A 22,423-nucleotide genomic window follows, 5' to 3' on the forward strand; every position below is an offset into this window, starting at 1 on the left:
TAAAATCATTTCCAAATAAAGGTAATTTATCAAAATTGATTTTTTAAGAGAAATATTTTATTTAATAATGACATTTTTTCGTAGTTATTCTACAAAGGATAGGTCACCTTTTTATATTTAAATTTACTTTTAACTTAAAGTCTTTTTATTTCATTTTTAATAGTACACTTTATGATTATAAAATTTCAATAACATATTAAAAGATAATTATTTGTTTTCTTAAAATTATTCGTTTTAATTAAACTTTAGTCAACTATCATCTTATAAAATAAATAAATATTAGATTATCATCTAACGTTTTGAATAATTGAAGAATTTTCGAATATAGTCCTATATGTTTTTTCATGATATTTTTAGATTATCAGTCAAAAATATAGTCATCAAATTTAATTTTATTGTAAAATTGTTATAATATTTTATAATGACAAAATTAGTCTTAACTTTTTTAATGAAGGCAACTTTCATTGACTATTACACATTACGAATTTATAAGAGAGAATAAAACAAATAAGATATATATATAAAAAATATATATAAATTGTAACTGGTTCGATACATTCTAGGTGAATCAATATTGAGGAAAATCCAAATTAAATTAAAGATCAAAATTAACTTAAATTATGTCCTTCTTCGTCTATCTTCTCTCATGTCAACAGTCTTCTATTTTTAGTCGATCGTCGTATATATGAATTAGCTCTTGGAGAGAGATGTGGCGACGGACATAGTTCTCGTCTTCGAGAATGAATTTATCGATCCCATTTACAATCTTTAAATTTTACTTTCTCCGTCTGAGTTCATGTGAATCCATTCGATTGGGCTCATGGTATATGAAAAAAAAAACTTTCTAAATTTATGATTCCAAGCGTGTCATAATTACATTTCTGTGGCTATAAAAGCATCTCATTAAGGATAAAGCATAACAATAAAATTAAATTATTCTAAATCTAGAAAAGAGTCATTCTTTCTAATCGAACTAACAAGTAACAAGGATTCACAAAAATTGAGATCCGCATAAATATATATATATATATATATATATATATAAACTCATTCTTAAAAGTCGAGTCGATCAAATTTAACTTCTGAATCTGCAACCGTTAAGCGGCGGAGACTTTATAACGGCAAAGAGGGCAAGAATTACAAATAGAGAGCCATTTGATGAGACAATTTGCATGAAAAACATGACCACATAGCATTTTCTTGCCTTGATCATCAATACTTCTTTTAAAACCTTCCATACATACTATACAAAGGCCATTTTCACAGTTAACACTAGGCAGTTCAACTCGAAAACTCGAGTCGTGATCATCGGGAGGCGTGAAACACCGCGGTGCCGGTGGCTCAGCCGCATCACCGCCTGAAATTCCGACCACCGTTAACGCCAAATCAAGATCGAAATCTTTATCCATTTAAAATGAAAAAAATCTAACTTATGATCGATTGATATTTGAACATGTACTATATATAGACGATTTAATTATTAGAGGAAAAAAAAACACTTTATACCCCATGCTTCACCATTGGGTGGTGGGTTGGACAACAACTTTAATGTCATGAATTTGGTTTTCTTATTTTATAATATAAAGTAGAAATTAAATATATGAGATTACAATATAATTACTTTAGAAAGAATCAACGTATAGTTTTGGTTGACAAAGAAAACGTCGTATGCAAAAAAAATAAAAAAAATAAGCATAGTTTGGGTAAATTAATTAATTAATTTAAGTAGGGAAAGAACAAGTCATTGAGCTTATATATAAAGGTTCAAGTTATATAATATTATATATTCATAGTGTAAATAAATAAATTTTGAGTTTAAAGTTGTATATATATAAGAGGTACATTTTTATTTTCTTGTTGCACGGCCACTTGACCATGCTTTTGCGTTTTTAACACATATTGCAAACGATAATAATACTATATCTAGTGAAATTTCATAAACGAGCTAATTTAAAATAATACTGGACCAATACATTTTATTTTTTTTGTATAATAAGTCAATAAATTAGGTGAACGTATTTAAATACAATTTGGCAAGTGACGATACAAATTGACCAAGTTGTCTAAGCTGATAATTCAAAATATATTATACATGTTTCATTGTCATGTATATTTTGATTTGTTGCACTTGAGCCGAGAGAAACAACAGTCTCTCTACCTCGGTGGATTGTCGTATTCCCTTTATGGATTTGTAAGTAGTAATAATCAATGATCTTTCAGAAACAGTCCATCTATATTCCCTTTATGGATTCTAAGTACGTAGTAATTTGATGAACTCATACACATTGAATTGTGAAAACATTATTTTAGAGTTATGAAACAACAAATGAAGTAGAAAACATAATTTCTACATCATACTATATAGTAAAATACAATGAGGCTAAAATACATTGAATTTATAAGACTTCAAAAACTTTCATGTTGGCTCAAGAAGTTATCGCAACATTTCCTCCACAAAGATAACTAAAGACTTGTTTAACATTCCCTCTTGACGGACGAGCATTCACAGCAAATTGACAGATAAATACCAATCGTCGTCTTAATTCTAATTTATTGATTCGTGTCTCGTTGAAAAATCTCCCTTCATCAAAGTTCCCTAAAGAAAGTATACGAAAATTAGAATATCTGTCTGAAACCTCAAGGAGAGCTACATTTTCCCAATTACTGAGAAAAAAAAACTGAAAATAGGATCGTTAATGGATTACGTGCAAGAGCTAAATTTTGTTTCGTACCTTTGTCATCGAACAATGACATCAAGATTGCTAAGCATACACAGATGCTAATATCTTCCCCTGAAAACACAAACAAATAACTTTGTGAACGATAATTTGTCTTTTGAAAACGACAGTCATAGAGAATTATCAGTGATCGTATTGAGAAGAAATCAGACAACTTTATCGTATCGTCTTCAAAGACCCCACCTCCATACTAACCTCACCCAAGAACAAGAAATTTGATGTAGGACCAAATGTATTCAGTTTTCACCATCAGATAGCACAAGTCAAATCACACGTGGAAAACAAACTCTACGACATAGTAAAGCCATACTTACCACTATTGCAGCAAACTAGGAGTTTCTTCCCTTTTCTCAAGTTGTTCTTGGCAAAATTTACCGCTGAAGGAAGATTTCTTAACAAAGAAGACCTGTCAAACTTCGAGCTCTGTATTGTTCATGACCCAACCACAAAAAAAAAGGATAAAAGAGAGTACTTATTAGCTAACAATTAGGTAAATGGACAATATACGTTTAAGGAAGTTATACACACCACGATAGATAGGTTTAAATGGGCTCCAGATTCCTTGAAACTAAAAGAATTAGTCTCCAAATCACAACTCAATACACAATCGACACCAGATGCGTCCTTAGCTGCATGGTAAATCATCAATCAGAGTGACCATTGCAAGAAGTTCATAAGAAAAATAAACCACTAACGGCACCAAATAAAGATTAGCAAATAAATAAAAGAAACGAGAAAAGAATTACATGATATGCTCAAATATCATAGCCCATTCTTCGGACTACCAAGTGATTAACCAACCTACACTTTCAATCCACAACACATATTGCTAGATTCAGAAGTAATATTAATACAACAACAGAACAGATTAAGCGTACCGAGTTGAGTAGTGCCAACTGCTAGATTCGTTTCCCCCAGCCAAGATATGGAATTTTTATCATAAATCTTCTCGTCTATGTTCATATGTAGAGGCTCCAGACCTAGTTGTTCTTGAGCAGGAAGATGGCCACTATTCGAAGAAGATTTTGAAGGCTTAATAGATATTTGAGGAGCATTTTCTCCCCTTTGTGCACGGTATACCCTATCTTTTTCAACAATATCAGCTACCGTCTTATTACATGTATCGGGACCAGAGTTTATGAGATCATAAGCATGTTTCCAGAAAAGAGATGGTGACAGGCCCCTTGCCCAACTTTCCTCATCGTCTCCAGCTCCAGCTATGTACCTCCAACTAAATTCGGAGGTTGTTCTTTGCTGTAAATTGCTACTTGGGGAAGACGTTGAAACAAGTATTATTGGAGTGAAATCCCAAGAATCACAATCAGGTACTTCATTTAACCAGATAACAGTTTTTTGTGAAATCCATAATGGGCGTAGCGGTTTTTTTAGGGATAAAGCAATGGAGGCAATGTCAGCTCCACTGACCTCCAGATCCTTGGTCCACCCGTCTAAACGCTCCTCAATAAGCACTCTTTCAGTATTTGAGACCCACAAAGGGAGATGCAAGGAACAATCCCAGTTATATGAGTCCTCATTAATAGTATTACCACATTCAGCGCAATCATTTGACTCCTGTCGAAACAAATTCACAGAAGATATCAATAAGCACATGGATACGTACGGCATTTGCATGTGTGCACGGATGTGCATATGCAGAGGCATCATTACAACTTATCATAAATAACAAGTCTACGCTGCACATTATGCATATGATGTAGTCTTTGACAAGATAGACGAGCAAAAAGCTCGACAGATCACAAGCCTTGAATTTCTTAATATTAAAATTTCGATGTTTTTACTTTCATTATATATTTTTCCTCTTTCAGTAAGTATATGGCCTCTAATATTTCAGAGACCAGCAACATCAATGTTGACGTAAGCTGCAAACAGATATTTTTGTGCTCCTCTTCCTCCAATTTACAGTTAACATGTACAAGTAACTAACCATTTATTTGTTCAAACTAAATTATTCATCTGCCTCACGGAATAAATTATGCATGTCACTGTATATCAGTATATCCGTTGGGTCAAATATTCAAGTAGATGCCTAAGTTCAATATTCATTTCTGTCCATAAAGTAATGTTAGCTCACCTTTACGCATGTCAAAATTACATCAACCACTAAACCAAAAATGATCTTTAGCGGCAAAAGCTTAATTGCCGCGAAATATGTTTTTTTTAGAAGCAACTAACACTCTCTATAAATGTCCCTAAAGCCTATAGCGACAGTGGTTACAATGGCAATTAACTAATGCCGGTAAAAACTTTAACACTCGTTGTTAATGTGCATATTTCTTGTCGCTAAAAGTTGTTTTTGTTACAGTGAACAGTAACTAATAATCCCTCCATCCCATTCTACTGTGAAGCTGTTTGACTAGGCAATAGACACGTCTATCCAGAATATAAATACACATGATACACAAAATGCATGATTTTCACGACAGACAACTAAAATCTTTCTTTTGATACAGAATAAGATATTAAGCATTCTACATTCCTAAATCATACACCAAGAAGAATAAATTATTACTTACATTCTTTTCTGCACTGCCATTCAAACCAAATCTCGTTCTATAATTCCTGATTGCACGATTCAACACACACGTCCAAATCGGTATCGTCTTTGACATACTATCTGGAAACCGCTTCCCTTTCCTTGTTGAATCAACAATCATACACCCTCCCTTCTGTCCTAACCATCAATTATCAATTAGCTTCCAACTATATCATGTATATAAACAACTATATCATGTATATAAACAAAGACAATCCACCTCCAACCATCAAAGTAAACAAAGATATTACATAGAATTCATATTTTATAATGTTGTTAAACTCAAAAGTCACTCAACTATCATTTTTTTTGTGTGTGTGAGTGACTTTTGAGTTGAAAATGGAAGTTGAGTGAGTTTCTGCGAAAAGAGTTGATAGTTGAGTGACCATCAAAGCTATTAACTCAATATATAACCAAGCCATTTGGAACATTGTGATGTTATATGGCCATATTCTCTGTGATGCTAATCAAGTTTAGATTATACATTCTAAATTTTCAACTCAATCTATCTATCCGCAATTGAATGAGTCTGTAATTCAAGTGTAAATCCATATGTAATATAATTGAAAATCTATCTGTAGTTCAAAATGTGTATTATGTACCAATTTACGAGCAGACAAATTAAATTATAATAAGAGACTTTAAATATATAAACGGAAAGTTACCAGCAAGAAGTGCAACATGTAGATTAAGTCGAGATGTATTGAAAGACCAATTATTGGTGTGTCCATCAGTTGATTTGAAATAGCAAGTAGAGTGAAATTTCATAGAGTACCAAAGTCCACAACGGAGATTTGCTAACAGCGGAAGCTCCGGCCATAACTGAGCAATCTCGCCGACGAATATGGAATCCTCGTAAATTGATCGGAGAGCGTTGTACAGAGTATTTTCACTTCGTTTTATAATTCTCGAAGCTTTGTATGTATTCAAGTTTTCTAGATTCTCCATTGAAGAAGAAGAAAACAGAGTTTGCAGATCGGAAAATTTGCTATAAGTTTGGTGTTAGCTTTATTTTTCACCCTTAGGGGAAGTACAAGTTGGGCTTCTTATTATAGGTATTTGGGCCACTTAGGGGTGTCCAAAGGAGGAAGTATACTTTTTTCATTAATGAAATTTTTCGGGAAACTTTCATATACAGTCACTTAAAAATAATTTAATTATATTTTATAGTTATAATTTGCTAATTACAATTGATAGCTAAATGTTATAGGGAGGAGAGTGATGATCAAGAGAAGGCAAAGAGTGAAGAGAGGTGAATTATATATGTATATATGTCAAATTAATTAATATATTATATCTAGCGAGTGAGATTGAGAAAGGGAGGAGAAAGGCAAGCGATATTGGGAGAGGGAGGGAAAAGGAGAGCGGGAGAGGGAAGAGAGTGGAGAGAAGAAAACCATGTAACTATTATGTATATGTATCAATTATTTTATTTGTATATTTACGTACAATTTGAAATCGTATACAATTAAATTGAGTTAAAACATTTGTACTTGTATATTCAATCTTTCTCTCTCGTTTTATACAAGTACAAAATATACATTATGTTTGTATAATTTGTGTTTCTATAAAGCGAGAGAGAGAGAGAGCGAAAGACAAATGAGAATTAGGTAGGGGAAGATTTGTGTTTGTACAATTATAAGTGTATATGACAAAGAGATACGTATTTGTATTTGTATATCGAAATTCTCTCGTTTTATACAAACACAAACAGTTTGACAGAAGATAAGCGAGAGCAAGAGAGATAGGGCAGGGAGAGGAGAGAGACGAGGGAGAGATGACTGAAAAAGAGATGAGCGAAGAGCGAGATTCCAAAGAGATGAGAGAGATGCGAGAGACATATAATATAATTATTGCTAGAAGTAATTCATGCAAATTATAGCTATATTAGCTAACTAACTAGTTTATATTTGTCTAATCGCATAATTTTTCCATTTTTTCTGTATTTCAGTGTCATGTAATAGGAATTTTAATTTCTATGAATTTTTCATGTGCGTTAGTTCACTTATTTTTCAGAAATTGGTCGATTGACTTTGTTGGCCTCCAAACTAGGCCAGGTCCGGTCTGGTGACCAATATTCGTTGCGTTTTCATTTTCAGCGTTACGTTGTCATTAAATTTTAATATTTTAAATATTTTTTTATGTGTGTTAATTCACATATTTTCTGAAAATTAGTTGACGACTCTGTTATAATGGCTCAAAATATGTTAATATATTTTTCAAGCAACTCGGAAAAAAAAACTTAAACTCTTTTTGTTCTCCATACAACAAACAACAATAACATACACCATGTGTCATCCAACAAGCAGGATCTGGAAAAGTAAAACGTACGCAGACTTCACGTCTATTTTTGTAGAGCATAGAGATTGTTTACGATCGATCCTTCCCTTTTCTCCATCTATTTTATATTTTTTGCAGCTTTGAGTGCACCAGAGGAGACAGAAGAAGCAGGATTAAGTGCCTTTCTAATTTTGAATACATTCCAAGCAGTTCCTGCACAATGCCCTACTGTTGCTAATGCATCTCCTGTTGCCTCCCCTGCATTCTCTCCATACCTATTTCTCATTCCAAAAGAAAAAAGAAATTAATATAATGTCAATTCATACAATAACAAAATCAAATATATATCATTTATGAATCTTAAGAGAAACCAACAGATATATAAAACAAATCATCTTAATTATTCAGCTTCAGAGATAACATTCTTAATATTTAGATGTTATTCAGATTTACATATCTAGATTTTAATGCACATCTTAATATTCAGATGTGTATTTAGATTCAGACTAAGAATGGTGGAATGAGCAGAAAATCAATGTGAGATGTCGCGTGGGGTACTTATTTTTGTAGGGAAAAATTAACAATTATACCCCAAAACTATCGTAAATGATATGGATATTCTCCGTCACACTTTTGGGATATTACCGTCTAAAAACTAGAGCATATATGCTCTTCACTCTAACAAAAGACTAAATAGGGACATGTGAATATATTTAGCTAGCGTTTGACCATAGATTTCCAAATATTCTTGGCAAATATTATTTGAGTGAAAATTTGGGTGAAATTTCACCATGTGTTTGGCCATAAAATTTGGGAAATATATTTTACCTTTTTAGAAAAATATGATTTATACACACAAGTTTTAAAAACTATCAAAATTAACTAAAAGTTTGTATTACAAGTCAATGAATGTTCGTTACAACAATAACAAATACTGTCCATGACACTAAAGCAATGTGGTAATTTGGAGTGAGTGCAACAAGAATTATTTCATACATCGTGAAGTAGACAAAGTACATGACTTTGTTACCTAAAGCCAATTTTTAATAATTTTCATCAACAATCATATCATTATTTAATATTCACTACATATTTCATCACTATTTTGGTGTTCACGTAAAAAATGATGTAATACAACGCAAACAACTACTAGAGAGGGTGTTTTTGTAAAAGATAAAAGATTTGGGGTAAAATTTTAATTTTTAAAATATCCCAAATAATGAGATTTGGCCCAAATACTAGAAAAAACTAGTATTTGAAAATTTGAGATATTTGCCAAAAATATTTGCCAAATAATGGCAAATTGTATGGACAAACATTATTTGCCAAATTTTTCCCAAATATTATTTGAAAAATTTATGGCCAAACGGGCCCTAATAATAAATGTCGGATCGAAGGATAATATTATGATACGTATATGTTTGTTAGCATAAAGAATATATACGATCTAATTTTTTGACGATAGAATCAGTAGCAGACCCAGAATTTTCAAGAAGTGGGTTCAAGATATAAAAAATAAAATTAAAATGTGGGAGTAAAGATCAAACTCAGGCAAGTTGGAGAAATTAAGCCCTCTTCACCATTAGGCCAAGAGTCACATTTGGAGTCAAAAGTTAATATACATATAAAATTTTAAAAACTAATCAAATATACATATACATATATACATACATACATATATATATATATATATATATATATATATATATATGGCATTATTTTTCAACAAAGTGGGTACATATGAACCCACTTGACTTTTGCGGGTCTGTCCCTGAACAGGGTAACAATGTTCCAAAAGTATGACGAATGATATTTACATATCATTTATAATAATTCGGAGGTATATTTATCCTTTTTTCCTATTTCTATACGATAAGTCAGTTTTCTTATTTTAAATTCTCGAAAAAGTATTTTTCAAAACTTTTGATCAACGAAACATGAAAAAATCTAAACATTTTCTTCCACCATCTTTAGTGTATTTACCTCTGAGTGACCATCCTTGTAACAGCACCAGATGTTGCAGACAATGTTTGTTTTTCAGCAGCTTCAGCAGCATCTAAAATCTTGTCTACATTTACAACAAGAAATCAAATCATACAAACATTTTTGAAATGGGAAAAAGAGAGGCTGAATTGTTCGAACTCTTCAAAAATACTATCGAGTATATATTGAATTCACCAAAAATAATACTCTCTCTGTTTCAATTTAAGTGAACTTTTTGTTTTTCTAGAGTCAAACAGTTTAAATTTGATCAGAAATTTACGTGTAAAATCTTTTAAATTTTTGAAATGAAATTTATATATTTGTAAACTATATAAAAGAAATAATTATAAGATGTATGAAAATTTTACTATCATAATTAGATTTATTTGAATCTCGAAATCTAAAAAATATAGAAAAAAATAAATTATAAAAAATTCAGTACAATTATAAAAATATTTTTAAAGATTTCAAACAACATGACGGGATACTTACTGAGAGCATCAAGTGAAGCCAATAGAACTTCTCCAGGGACCATGGTCAAGAATTTTTGGCCAGCTTGGGACCTAACCATTGGCCCCATAACTGATCCACTTGCAATTCCAACTCCATTGAGCATAGATTTACTCATTTTTTCTGTCATTTTTGACAACTTCCTCACACTACAAACAAATTCAATGACATGTTTTATTTCGCGATAATCTATATCTTTGTTGTTAGCAAATTGTCTCACATGTTTGGTATGAAGAAAAATATTTTCATAAAAAAAAAGTAATTTTATCCTTAAAAATATTTATGCGTAACCTAAAAAAGTTGAAAAGAAAGACATTAATCTTGAAATGTCACTTATGAAATTTATTTTTTCGGTCCAGCTAAAAAGTTTATTTTCTTAAGTATTTAGGAATTTGTCTTAGTAAAAAGTGGGGTTTTCAAAGTATTTTGATCAATAAAATATAAAAAAAAAATTAGAAAACATTTTTGTCTATTACCAAACACGCCTTGGATTCCACATGTCAAAATATTTTGGAGAAATGTCTAAATATTCCCAGCCCCCCACCCCACCTTTTTTTTCAATTATTTAAATATGAGATAAATTTGTTAATATCAAAAATATAAATGATGTGATAGTACTAATATATAAATTTGTGAATTTAGAAATTCATCGGTTAAATTAAATTTGTAAAATAATTTCTTTTTAAGAATTAAAAAGACGTGGAGTTAATAACTTTGATGGTCACTCAACTATCAATTGTTTTCGCAGAAAGTCACTCAACTTTCATTTTCAACTCAAAAGTCATTCAACTATGATTTCTTTGTACAGAATGTCACTTAATTTTCATTTTCAACTCAAAAATCACTCAACTACGACTTTTTTTGCACAGAAGTCACTCGATCTATTTAATTGTTTTTTCATTAAAATTTAGTGACATGAAATTTTAATTATTTACCAAAATTTTAAGAATATACATACCCCTTTAAACCATTTAATGACCCGCCCATTTAATCCAACCCACTAAAAATATAATATTTAACATTTTATTTTACCATTAGTTCCCTAAATCATTTTCCGTTGAACATTGAACATTTTATTTTACCATTAATTCGCTAAAAGAATGTGGGATACAAGGAAGAATGATTTAGGAAATTAGTGGTAAAATAAAATGTTCAATATTATATTTTTAACGGATCGGATTAAATAGATATATATATATATATATATATATATATATATAATTCTTAAAATTTTAGTCAATAATTAAAATTTTATATCATTAAATTTTGTTGAAAAAATAATTAAATAGATTAATTGACTTTTGAGTTGAAAATGAAAATTGAGTAACTTTTGTGAAAACAATTGGTAGTTAAGTTATCATTATCAAAGTTATTAACTCAAAAGACGTATCAAAACACAAACATCAAAAAAAAATAAAAGTATTTAACATATAGTAAAATAAGATAAGTATTCACTGTTTTATATGAACAGTCTCAAACTGTTTCTTTTTGAGAATAAAAAAGATTTGTATCATAATAACAAATGTCAAAATGAACCAAAATCCTTTTAACATATAATAAAATTAAGATATTTCGTATAATATCTTTTTTAACTTTTTTGACATGATGATATAAAAGAATCATTATGGGTAGACAAAATTTTCTTCTTTTTCTTTAGCTTTTTGACTTTAATGATAAAAGATTATGAGAAAGGAATTTTAGTACCGTTTTAGGCTTTCATTGAGTGCACTCTTATTTGTTGTATTATTGCCCTTCTTTTTGATAATAGTAGAATCAGAATTTTCTATAGCTCGAATTAAAATATTTTCTCCTCCCTTTTGTACCTACATTTAATAACGTAATAAAAAAAATTTAAATATAATTCAATCTCAAAAATTATAAGTATAAAGTAGAGTGACATTAATATAACACATATATTAAATTCTGATTCTGACAAGAGAATAAAGTTTAGCGCAAATATAACTTTGAAATAGGGTTATTATTGATGTTTACTGGAGCTTCAATTTAAAGTTTATAACACTTTTTGATTTGACCTTCTAGCATCGGGCTGGTATCAGACACTATACATTGTGTTACCACTTGGTAAAGTAATGTGTTTTTAATAAATAGTGGCCACCCCTTACGCTCCGACTGATCTTCTATCACTACAACAAAAATGTCCATTAGCGGCATTAAATTTTTAATTGCTGCTAAATATGTATTTTTAGCGCCAATTGACACTCTTTGTATATGTTCCTAAAGCCTTTAGCGACATTGATTCTAATGACACTTAATTAATACCAGTGAAAACTTAAGCACTCTTTATTAGTGTCAATATTTAATGCCGCTAAAAATTATTTTTGTTATGGCGTATGAAGAAGCAACTTCCAAAATCATTTTTGATGGAGAACGAACTATACAAAGGTGGACCTAGCTTGTAGGCTATGGATTGACTAGATATATATTAAGAAATGCATCAAATATCTATAAATATAGACGTTAAACTCAATTATTAATGTATTATTATTTTGATGTCATTATAAAAACTCATAAATTTCATATTCTGAATCAGTCTATAACATATTTAACTTAAGAGGTCCCTTAATACAATACTTCGATTGAGTACTCAAAAGATCCTTTGAAGGTAAGTAGGTCTATGTATGTAAAGAATTTCTAACAGATAGATAGACCATATAAAGAGACAACAACGGATTCCCTCGCCCATCAAATAAAAAACAACACAACAACAATAAACACAGTAGAGAGACTGTTTTTGATAGATCTTTAACTCAAAGAAAAATGTAAAAGAAAACAGAAACAACAACAACAAGATAGTACAATAATCGAGGCTAACAAAACAACAAATAGTAATAAAAATCTAAGAATAGAAAAACAAAACTAATTAATAGGTAAATAATGTATACAAACCTGATTAGTATAAGCATTGCTACATTTGAAAATCCCTTTAACAATTTGACCTGTTCCTTCAGCAATTGCTTTAGCCAAAACATTATTATAATCTTCAATTCTTGGAGCAAATTCTTTCCAATCAATATCACTTTTCCTAATTAATGATTTTGATGAACAAGTGAACATAGCATTTTTTTTAAGAAATTCATCTAAAACTCCAAGATTTCCACTACCCTTTTCTAAAAATGTGACACCATAACTTAAAGTATGTCCATTTTTTATAGGCAAAGTGAACAAATAATGCAAAGAATCAAGCTTTACTATTGGTTCATCTTTTGTAAGTGGCCATTGAAGTTCATCACCAACTTTTATGATTGTAGCTACACAAACACCTTCTTCAAATATTGAAAAAATTGTGAAAAATCCATTGGAAAGTTCTAGAGTTTCCCCTTCATCCATTAGATGAACTTTGCATGATGGGATGTTTAAAATAACTTCATGTTTGATGTTCTTGATTTCTTTTGTTTGTATTTGTGATGGTGTTTTGTCTATAGGGAAACTTTTGGATTTCTTTGTCTTAAAGAAACTCATTTTGTTTCTTTGGTGTTTGTAGGTTTGAAGAACTTTGTGATATAAAAAGGGATAGAAAGGAGGGAGAGAGGGGGGGATATAATTTAGTTTGAGTTTAAGTAATATGCACCGTCACTAATTGTTGACAATCTTTATATTATATGATTTATAGTCATAGCAGATAACTTGTTTTATTTTCAAAAGTACAAATCTCATATTTTTAGTTGATTTATAGTGTACCTAAATGTATCAATTTAAATCGTATGAAAAATTATTTACATCAACAATGTACCTGACTTAAACTCATCTTAAATTTACTCAAGTTATATTTTAAATGTACTCAAATCGTGGCATATTTATATCGTTGAATCTTATGGAGTTTCAATTAAGTATAATATGTGATAGTTTCAAGGCATAATCAGAAGTAAAACTAATAAATTTTAAATAATTTCAAAAGGTATTTTAACACGTGAAATTAATTTAAATAATTTTAAAATTAAAATTGAAGATAATACGAAATGATTTTTTTTTCTTTCTAAAAGAAAGTGATGGATTTAAAGGGAATATAAAGATGCAAAGGAGATGGCTAATAGAGAAAATTTAGTACTTTAATTGATTCTATATTTTATATATATATATTGATTTTATTGATACTTATTCTATTCTTCAAAGAGAAGTTGTTGTTTAGGTATATCGCATACCTTTATTTTATTTCTCTTGCTATCAAAATTAAATATTAATAAAACATTAAGTTTTGTTCTATTTACAACCAAAATTAAATATTGCTTAAGTAAAGTGTTTTGACTAATTTTTTTTCCAAAAAAAAAAAAGTATTTTTAAAGTCAATTATGAAAAAGAATAAATATGAATACACTTCTAATATTAAAGATTATTTAAATATCTATAAAATCTAAACTTTTATTTTGTTAAATCAAAATATATTTATCCAAATATTTCGACCAATATTTCATAGATGAATAAAAAAAATTAAAATATTAATAAAATATTAACACGTTAATTATATTAATTTTTTTCATGACAAGGAAAATTCGCAGTCTCTATTCTTTTTGAATGCGCACGGGGTAAATTCCCACTCTTATGCAATAACTTACGTGATGATTATGTAATTAATAATATCAAAACAAAATAAATTTAAAACTTATTTCACTAATTAAATCACTACATACTAAAAACTCATTACAAATAATAAATAAAATACAAGAAATATATATATATATATGACGAGAATATTTTGATTTTGAAATAAATAATTTTTTCTCCTACTTCTCTTTTTTTTCCCTAAAAGCAGAAATACAATCTTCCGCCAACAATATCAAACACGAGTTTTATCAATATAATACAATACAACGGGTAGCAAACTTCCAAAGGTGTAAATGGTATTAGTATTATTTTTTTAATACAATGATTTTCACCATTAATAATATTTTACATCGTCTTCATTGGCTATATATATATATATATATAATATTATATATATACACACACTCAGTGCTTTTGGTTCTTCGTTTAATCTTCCTTCTTGCTGGAATTTGTTTTTTTTTTGTGCATTTTTGGTATGTTTTCGTATTTGAGCTGAATTTGGGGTTCTAGGGTTTAAACGCCATTGACGATATTTATGTGCTTTAATTTCTAATTGTTTTGCTTATTTGTTTAACTATAGAGCTAAAATTTGAGATATGGAGATTATTTTGGCGACAGTAGTGTTGGGTATCTTGCTAGCTGTGTTCATTGTGTTACCTCGACTGCGGAGTAAATCTGGTGAGCTTTTTAGTTGATTCTGTATGGGTTTTTGTTAGAGTGAACTTTATTTATAGATTTGCAATTATTTGTCGTGAGCTGGCTTTTAGAGTTGAGTTAGATTCAAATGTCGTATCTTTACATAGTGTCATAGTCAGAGTCAGGTTCATACATGTTTGGGCTTCTTGTGAGGGTAAGGTAATGTTAGAGTGAGTTAGAGTTCCGCATTGAACTTATATAGATTTGCAATTCTTTGTCGTGAGCTAGCTTTTGGAGTTGAGTTAGATTCAAATGTCGTATCTTTACATAGTGTCAGGTTCAGGTTCATCCTTGTTTGGGCTTCTTGTGAGGGTAAGGTAATGTTAGAGTGAGTTAGAGTCCTACATTAGTTGGGAATGGATGTGGATTTGGGTAAACCGCTCTCGTGAGTCAGCTTTTGAAGCTGAGTTAGGCCTAAATGTTATATATATAGTATTGGGGTCAAGTCTATACCCGATTGGGATCTAGGTTCACGCTCTAGCTGGGTCTAGGTGTAAATGGGATGTTAGGATGGATTAGGTTCCCACATTGGTTGGGAAATGGACGGGTGGTTTGTATATGTGTGACTTGGGGAATCGTCCTCTCGGGAGTTAGTTTTTGGGATTGAGTCAGGTCTAAGTGTCATATCATTGTAGGTTTCAAGTTTGTAATGCTCTTATACTCAGAAAGAATTTGATGTTTGATTGTTGTCGTTTGTGTTCTAACACAGTTCCGCAGAAAAGAAAGGTTTCCTCAAATGCTCAGAACAAGGTACTTTAAATTACAGTCATATCATTTATCTAACTTTTTTGGTTGTTAAAATAGTTCCTTGATAAGTTACTTTTGTTGTTAAATTTTAGCCAGTTCGTTTCAGTTGTGTAGTTAATAATTATGCTTGTCAAGATTATAGTTAGTGGTTCGTACTGTCTGAAAAAATTTCATCTTGGTTCTAATTCAAGTCAGCAAACCAACTGAAGTTGTGAATATTTCCCAAGACCATATAAGGAAATAACAACTCATATACTGTGTACCTAACTTGAAGAGCAGAGATTGTTAGATATCTCAGATTTCTCTTGTTTATTTGCAGAACACATGGATATATTAGTTTATTTTGTAAATTACTCCTCATGTATTAGATTTTATCTCTTTATAGATGCTAGGTGATGCCCTGCATGAACTATTCTTATTCTTAAAAGTTAAACCTTGTTGGTAGGGAGTCTATCAGAAACAAGCTCTCTATTTCTATGGTACGGGTAAGGTTTGTGGTGGTCGTGTCTGTGATTGGGAGGGTGCGGGGAGGATGGAATGTGTTGAGAAAGAAGGGCAAAACTTAAGTCCTTTCAGAACAATAAATTATGTCGGTGTTTAAAGCAATTGACAAGTCTTGCATCTGTTGTAGTTATTATTTGTGAGCGAAGGGAAGGGTGGAATGTGTTTAAGAAAGAAGGGCAAACTTAAGTCCTTTGAGAACAAATATTATGTTGGTATTTAAAGCAAGTCTTGCATCTATCGTAGTTATTTCTTGCGAGCGAATTATTTTGCTGTATAACTGCACAAAGCTTCATAACTGACCGATTTGATAATTTTCTCTTGTGCATATTGTTTGTGCACCAGCAGTTGTATAATCGCTTTCTCGTCTCTATATTATCCATATGTTCTGTGATTGTGCTGATTACTTTTCTTTCTTTTGCGATATATTCTTTTTGATCTAAAGGCAGTCAAATCGTATAGCAAAGCTGAAGTTGCACGGCATAACAAGAGAACTGATTGCTGGATTATTATCAAAGATAAGGTCTTTTTATTTCTCTGCTTGACCACATAAACCATTACTTTAGCACTTATGGAATATTAACCTTTTCTGGTCACATTCTTTTCGTAATATATACTCTTTTCTTCGCTTTTTTCTGTCTTTAGGTGTTTGATGTTACCTCGTATGTCGAAGAACACCCAGGGGGTGATGCCATCCTAGATCATGCTGGTGATGATTCAACTGAAGGTTTCTACGGGTAAGCCTTTGTCAAATATATACTTCTTCCACTAATTCAGTTCACAACGACAGTGTAATCCTAGAAGTGGGGTCTGATGAGGCTAAGATATACACAGACGTTACCCCTACCTTTGTGCGTAGAGAGGCTGTTTCCAATAGAACTCGGTTCAATCTTCCACTAATTCAGTTACACTAAGAAAAAAATCATATCCACATTCGTCTCTTCACTCTAGTTTCTCTCCGATAATCCCTTATGGCTTGACACACATCCTTACAATCTTCGGGAATTTTTTTTTTCTTTTCCCAGTTATACGAGACTTAAAAGTAGCCTCTTGACCATGTAATCACCGATCATACTTGCTCCTATTCCATTTGTGGTTCTGCATTTCCTTCATTGCCTTTTTTCATCGAAGTTCCATTGTTTGCTATTGTATTAACCATTCAAATCGCGTTGCAGGCCACAACATGCTACGCGAGTATTTGAGATGATTGATGACTTCTGCATCGGAGATCTAGAAATATAAATGATAACTTCCATCGATTGATTACGAATTGTTCATGTGATGAAAAAACTCGAGGAGCTTGTGTTACCTCATAATAAAGCATCGATTGGTATTTGTTATTTCATATTATCTATGATATAATCCATCTTCCAAAGGGAAAAGGTACTCTCTTTACTTTTTTTATTTTATGCCATTTTTAATAATTTTATTTACTATTTCCTTATTTAAATCCACTTCTAAGTCGAATTGGTTTAGGATTTTTGCTTCTCAAACTCTTATAAACACATAGAGACCACTTCTTAATCAGAGGTCTCGAATCAGAACATCCATTTTCATATATATCATCAACCCACACACCATTACTACCTACAACTACAACCATCTACTCTCATCGATTGAAAAATCGAAATTATATGGAGTGTACTTTGACTTATAGTCGTTCCTCCTCAGATGCTTGTGTAGTATTTAGTCAAATAGAAACACCACAAGAAGAATTAAACATTAATAAAGATAGTAGCAATATTTCTTCTTTACCACTTTTATCTATTCGATTACACATTGATACACATGAACTACATTGGTACAAACCACCCAATAAACCTAAACAATACCAATATGATCGACATATTCATGTCAATTCACTTCATCTCGAATATTATCCTTCTATATATACATGTCATACGACTTGTTGTACCAATCTTTGCGAGATAATATGGAGAATTTGAGAGAGGAGTTTGATCGTAGTGATATCATCCGTGATATGATAGATAAAATACGTGGCATTGTTGTTGATGAGTCTAATAATGGAGGTGTTTGTTAGTATAATGTTCGTCGTTGAATGTTTTGTTGATAAAAATATTTTGAGCGATGATTGTGTTATTTGCTTCGAAGAGCTTGGGAAGGAGGGAGAGGTGATGTGCACACCTTGTTCACATGTGTTTCATGAGGATTGTATTGCAAAATGGTTAGAGAAGGGCAATTCTTGCCCTATTTGTCGTCACGATCTCTCAAACATCTAGATTTTTGTGTTTCACTTTTTATACGAAAGAGAAAAGGGGTTTTATATTGGCTCGATTAATTGGTTACCTGAACTCTCGATTTATTATTTTGTAATCTCCTCTCTTTTGTTTTCTATTTTTCCAACCCTAATTTTTTTAAAAAATTCTTTTTTAGTTGAATTGAATACAACATATTGAATATTGAGAATCGCAAGCTCACTTACATTATGCTTTTTATTTTCATAAATATTTGAACAACATATTTAATTAATTAAAAAAAAAATACCTATTGTACTAAAATTTTATTTTAATAAAAAAATTATTGCTTAAGAGAAATGATTATCGTTCACATTTAAATGAGAAATATTGAAAAGAAAAATATTTATCCTTCTCCCAAAGGGAAAAGGTATTTGTTTACTTTTTATTTTATTTTGGTAACTTCCCTAATTAAATTTGAAGTTCCTAAGTCGTATTGGTTTAGAATTTGCTTAACTCTTATAAATATATAATAAAGATCGTTTGAGATTATTATTATTTCGTTCTCGATCAATGGTCTCAAATCACAATATTCATTATCATAATAAATATGGAAACTATGTTCTATCACAGTCTTCCCTCCTCAGACGCTTGCGTAGTATTTAGTCAAATCGAAACACCAAAAGAAGAATTAAACATTGATAAAGATAGCAATATTTCTTCTCCTTTACCACTTTTATCTATTCGATTTCACCTTCGTAAAGTTGAACTATGTTGGTATAAACCACTTCATGAGCCTCAACAATTCCAATATTATAGCCCAATGTTTGTCAACTCACTTCATCTCGAATACAACCCTTCTATATACGCGTCATACGACTTGTTCTACAATGCCTTGCGAGAAAATATGGAGAATTTAGGAGAGGAGTTTGAGGATAATTATCGTAGTGATATAATTCGTTATATCATAAGTGAAGTACGTGATGTTTTTGATGATGAGTCTAACAAGGGACGCGAAAAAGTGGAGGTGTCTGTTGATACAATATTCGTTGTTAAGCGTTTTGTTGATAAAAATATTTTGACGGATGATTGTATGATTTGTTTAGAAGAACTTGAGAAGAAGGGAGAGGTAATGTGCACACCTTGTTCACATGTGTTTCATGAAGATTGCATTGTTGAATGGTTAGAGAATGGAAATGCTTGCCCTATTTGTCGTCACGATTTCTTAAACAAAGATTTTAGTAGTTCGATTCATTGATTGATTACTGAATTTTAATTTTTTTAGTAAAGATTCAATTTCTCAGTTTGTAATCCTTCAATCCCTATTTTCTCTTACCCAATCCCAATATTTTATTTATATTTTTATTGAACCAAAATAATAATAAAAATCAAGAATATTTTATTATAACAACACTATTCATATTTGTAATTTTTGTATTTAAAAAAATGTATACGCAACTCACTTTATAAAATGGATACTAATTTATTAGATCTTTGAAAATTTGACTAATATACATACCATATGGTTAGGGTTTGAATATTAGACAAAAACTTTATTTTTTTTTTTATATTAGAAATCCAAAATATTACTTATTTCTAAAAATAAAATTTCACGGTCCATCTATATATAATCCAAAAGAATCTTTATATTAACTAATTTTTATTATATGATCCATCTCTCAAAGGGAAAAGGTATATATTTGCTTTACTTTTTTTTTTTGTCATTATAATAATTTATTTTTGGGTATTTCTTGGAACATAATTAATTAACTCTTTCCTTAAATAAATCGAGTTCCTAAGTCGAATTAGCTTAGGATTTTTGCTTCTCAACTCTTATAAACACATAAGATTGTTTGACACCACTTCCTAATTTCAACTATTTTTTTAATTCTTAATCAGAGGTTTTGAATTACAACATTCATTTTTTATATATCGTCAACCCTGCACCATCTACTCTCATATCGAGTGATAAATCGAAAAAAATATATATGAAGATAATTTTGAATCACAATCGTTCTTCTTCGGACGTTTGTGTAGTATTTAGTCAAATAGAAATACCACAAGAAGAATTAAACATTAATAAAGATAGCAAAATTTCTTCTTATTTACCACTTTTATCTATTCTATTTCACCTTGATATACATGAACTATATTGGTATAAAACTCCGACTCCCAATGAACCTAATCAGTACCAATATTATCGACATACTCGTGGTGATTCACTTCATCTTGAATATTCTCCTTCTATATACATGTCACACGACTTGTTCTACCATGCTTTGCGAGAAAATATGGAGGATTTAGGAGAGGAGCTTGAAGATAATTATCGTAGTGATATCATCCATGTTGTGATAGACAAAATACGTGGGATTGTTGTTGATGAGTCATCTAACCATGGACGTGAAAAAGTGGAGGTGTTTGTTGGTATAATGTTCTTCGTTAAACGTTTTGTTGATAAAAATATTTTGAACGATGATTGTGTGATTTGTTTTGAAGAGCTTGGGAAGGAGGGAAGTGTGATGTGTACACCTTGTTCACACGTGTTTCATGAGGATTGTATTGCAAAATGGTTAGCCAATGGCAATTCTTGCCCTATTTGTCGTCGTGATCTTCCAGATATTTAACTATTTTAGTTACTCGATTAATTAATTATCTGAACTCTCGATTTTCTCAAATATCGAGGAAAAATATAATCCACCTCCCAAAGGGAAAAGGTATTTGTTTTTACTTTTTATATTTTATTATTGAAACATAATTAACTAAACTTTTCCTAATTAAATTCATAGTTCCCAAGTCGAATCGGTTTAAAATTTGCTTCTCAACTCTTATAAATACATACATAAAAGACCGTTTGAGATTATTATTATTATTTCGTTCTTTTGGAATAACAATATCCGTTTATCATATGTCATCAATTCCGCACCGAGTGAAAAACCAACGATATATAAATATGGAAACTATGTTCTATTACGGTATTCCTTCCTCAGACGTGTGCGTAGTATTTAGTCAAATAAAAACACCAAAAGCAAAATTAAGCATTAATAAAGATAGCAATAATATTTCTTCTTCTTTACCACTTTTATCTATTCGATTTCACCTTCGTGCAATTGAATTATGTTGGTATAAACCACCCAATGGTGACCCTCAACAACTCCAATATTATCGCCCTATGTTTACCATATCACATCATATTGAATATAACCCTTCTATATACGTGCCATACGACTTGTTCTACAATGCCTTGCAAGAAAATATGAAGAATATAGGAAAGGAGTTTGAAGACAATTATCGTAGTGATATTATCCGTTATATTATAGGGGAAGTACGTGACGTTTTTGATGATGAATCTAACAAGGGACGCGAAAAAGTGGAGGTGTCTGTTGATACAGTATTCACTGTTAAACGTTTTCTTGATAAAAGTATTTTGGATGATGATTGTGTGATTTGTTTCGAAAAACCTGGGAAAGAGAGAGAGGTGATGTGCACACCTTGTTCACATATGTTTCATGAAGATTGTATTGTAAAATGGCTAGAGCATGACAATTCTTGCCCTATTTGCCGGCAAGATATCTTAGATAGCTAGTTTTTTGTGTATCACTTTTTTTTTTCTTCAAATCATTATAATAAAGGAGAGCTAACTTTCGCATATAGCTAACACG

General features: G+C 30.7%; 4 protein-coding genes across 7 annotated transcripts; 1 reads left to right on the top strand and 3 right to left on the bottom strand.

Annotated features, from left to right (window-relative positions):
* Nucleotides 1–1,097: 1,097 nt before the first annotated feature.
* Nucleotides 1,098–1,409, bottom strand: LOC112940459 (E3 ubiquitin-protein ligase RDUF1-like). Its single transcript, XM_026028666.1, has one exon. It carries the CDS (start codon nt 1,407–1,409, stop codon nt 1,098–1,100), a length of 312 nt encoding a protein of 103 aa, XP_025884451.1.
* An 857-nt stretch (nt 1,410–2,266) lies between these two features.
* Nucleotides 2,267–6,321, bottom strand: LOC101258439 (tRNA A64-2'-O-ribosylphosphate transferase). 2 transcript variants are annotated; one of them, XM_004251585.5, is made up of 7 exons: nt 5,958–6,321; nt 5,273–5,430; nt 3,617–4,310; nt 3,267–3,367; nt 3,053–3,161; nt 2,733–2,792; nt 2,267–2,596 (listed from the first exon to the last, which is right to left on the bottom strand). In XM_004251585.5, exons 1-7 carry the CDS (start codon nt 6,238–6,240, stop codon nt 2,427–2,429), a joined length of 1,575 nt encoding a protein of 524 aa, XP_004251633.1. In that variant the 5' UTR covers nt 6,241–6,321; the 3' UTR covers nt 2,267–2,426. The 2 variants fall into 2 exon arrangements, with proteins under 2 accessions (XP_004251633.1, XP_010313738.1); XM_010315436.3 differs by having other exon boundaries at nt 5,273–5,425; nt 5,958–6,315.
* Nucleotides 6,322–7,479: 1,158 nt separating this feature from the next.
* Nucleotides 7,480–13,738, bottom strand: LOC101258728 (senescence/dehydration-associated protein At4g35985, chloroplastic). Its single transcript, XM_004251586.5, has 5 exons — nt 12,973–13,738; nt 11,770–11,888; nt 10,048–10,214; nt 9,556–9,640; nt 7,480–7,847 (listed from the first exon to the last, which is right to left on the bottom strand). Exons 1-5 carry the CDS (start codon nt 13,543–13,545, stop codon nt 7,691–7,693), a joined length of 1,101 nt encoding a protein of 366 aa, XP_004251634.1. The 5' UTR covers nt 13,546–13,738; the 3' UTR covers nt 7,480–7,690.
* Nucleotides 13,739–14,778: 1,040 nt separating this feature from the next.
* On the top strand, nt 14,779–17,951 carry LOC101259027 (cytochrome B5-like protein). 3 transcript variants are annotated; one of them, XM_004251588.4, is made up of 6 exons: nt 14,779–14,912; nt 15,206–15,303; nt 16,031–16,071; nt 17,015–17,092; nt 17,215–17,306; nt 17,745–17,951. In XM_004251588.4, exons 2-6 carry the CDS (start codon nt 15,222–15,224, stop codon nt 17,809–17,811), a joined length of 360 nt encoding a protein of 119 aa, XP_004251636.1. In that variant the 5' UTR covers nt 14,779–14,912; nt 15,206–15,221; the 3' UTR covers nt 17,812–17,951. The 3 variants fall into 3 exon arrangements, with proteins under 3 accessions (XP_004251636.1, XP_010313740.1, XP_004251635.1); XM_010315438.4 differs by having other exon boundaries at nt 14,785–14,921; XM_004251587.5 differs by lacking the exon at nt 14,779–14,912 and adding an exon at nt 14,915–15,098.
* The last annotated feature ends 4,472 nt before the right edge of the window (nt 17,952–22,423 follow it).

This window comes from Solanum lycopersicum, chromosome 12 (assembly GCF_036512215.1).
Source record: "Solanum lycopersicum chromosome 12, SLM_r2.1".
In the NCBI taxonomy this organism is placed as follows: Eukaryota; Viridiplantae; Streptophyta; class Magnoliopsida; order Solanales; family Solanaceae; genus Solanum; species Solanum lycopersicum.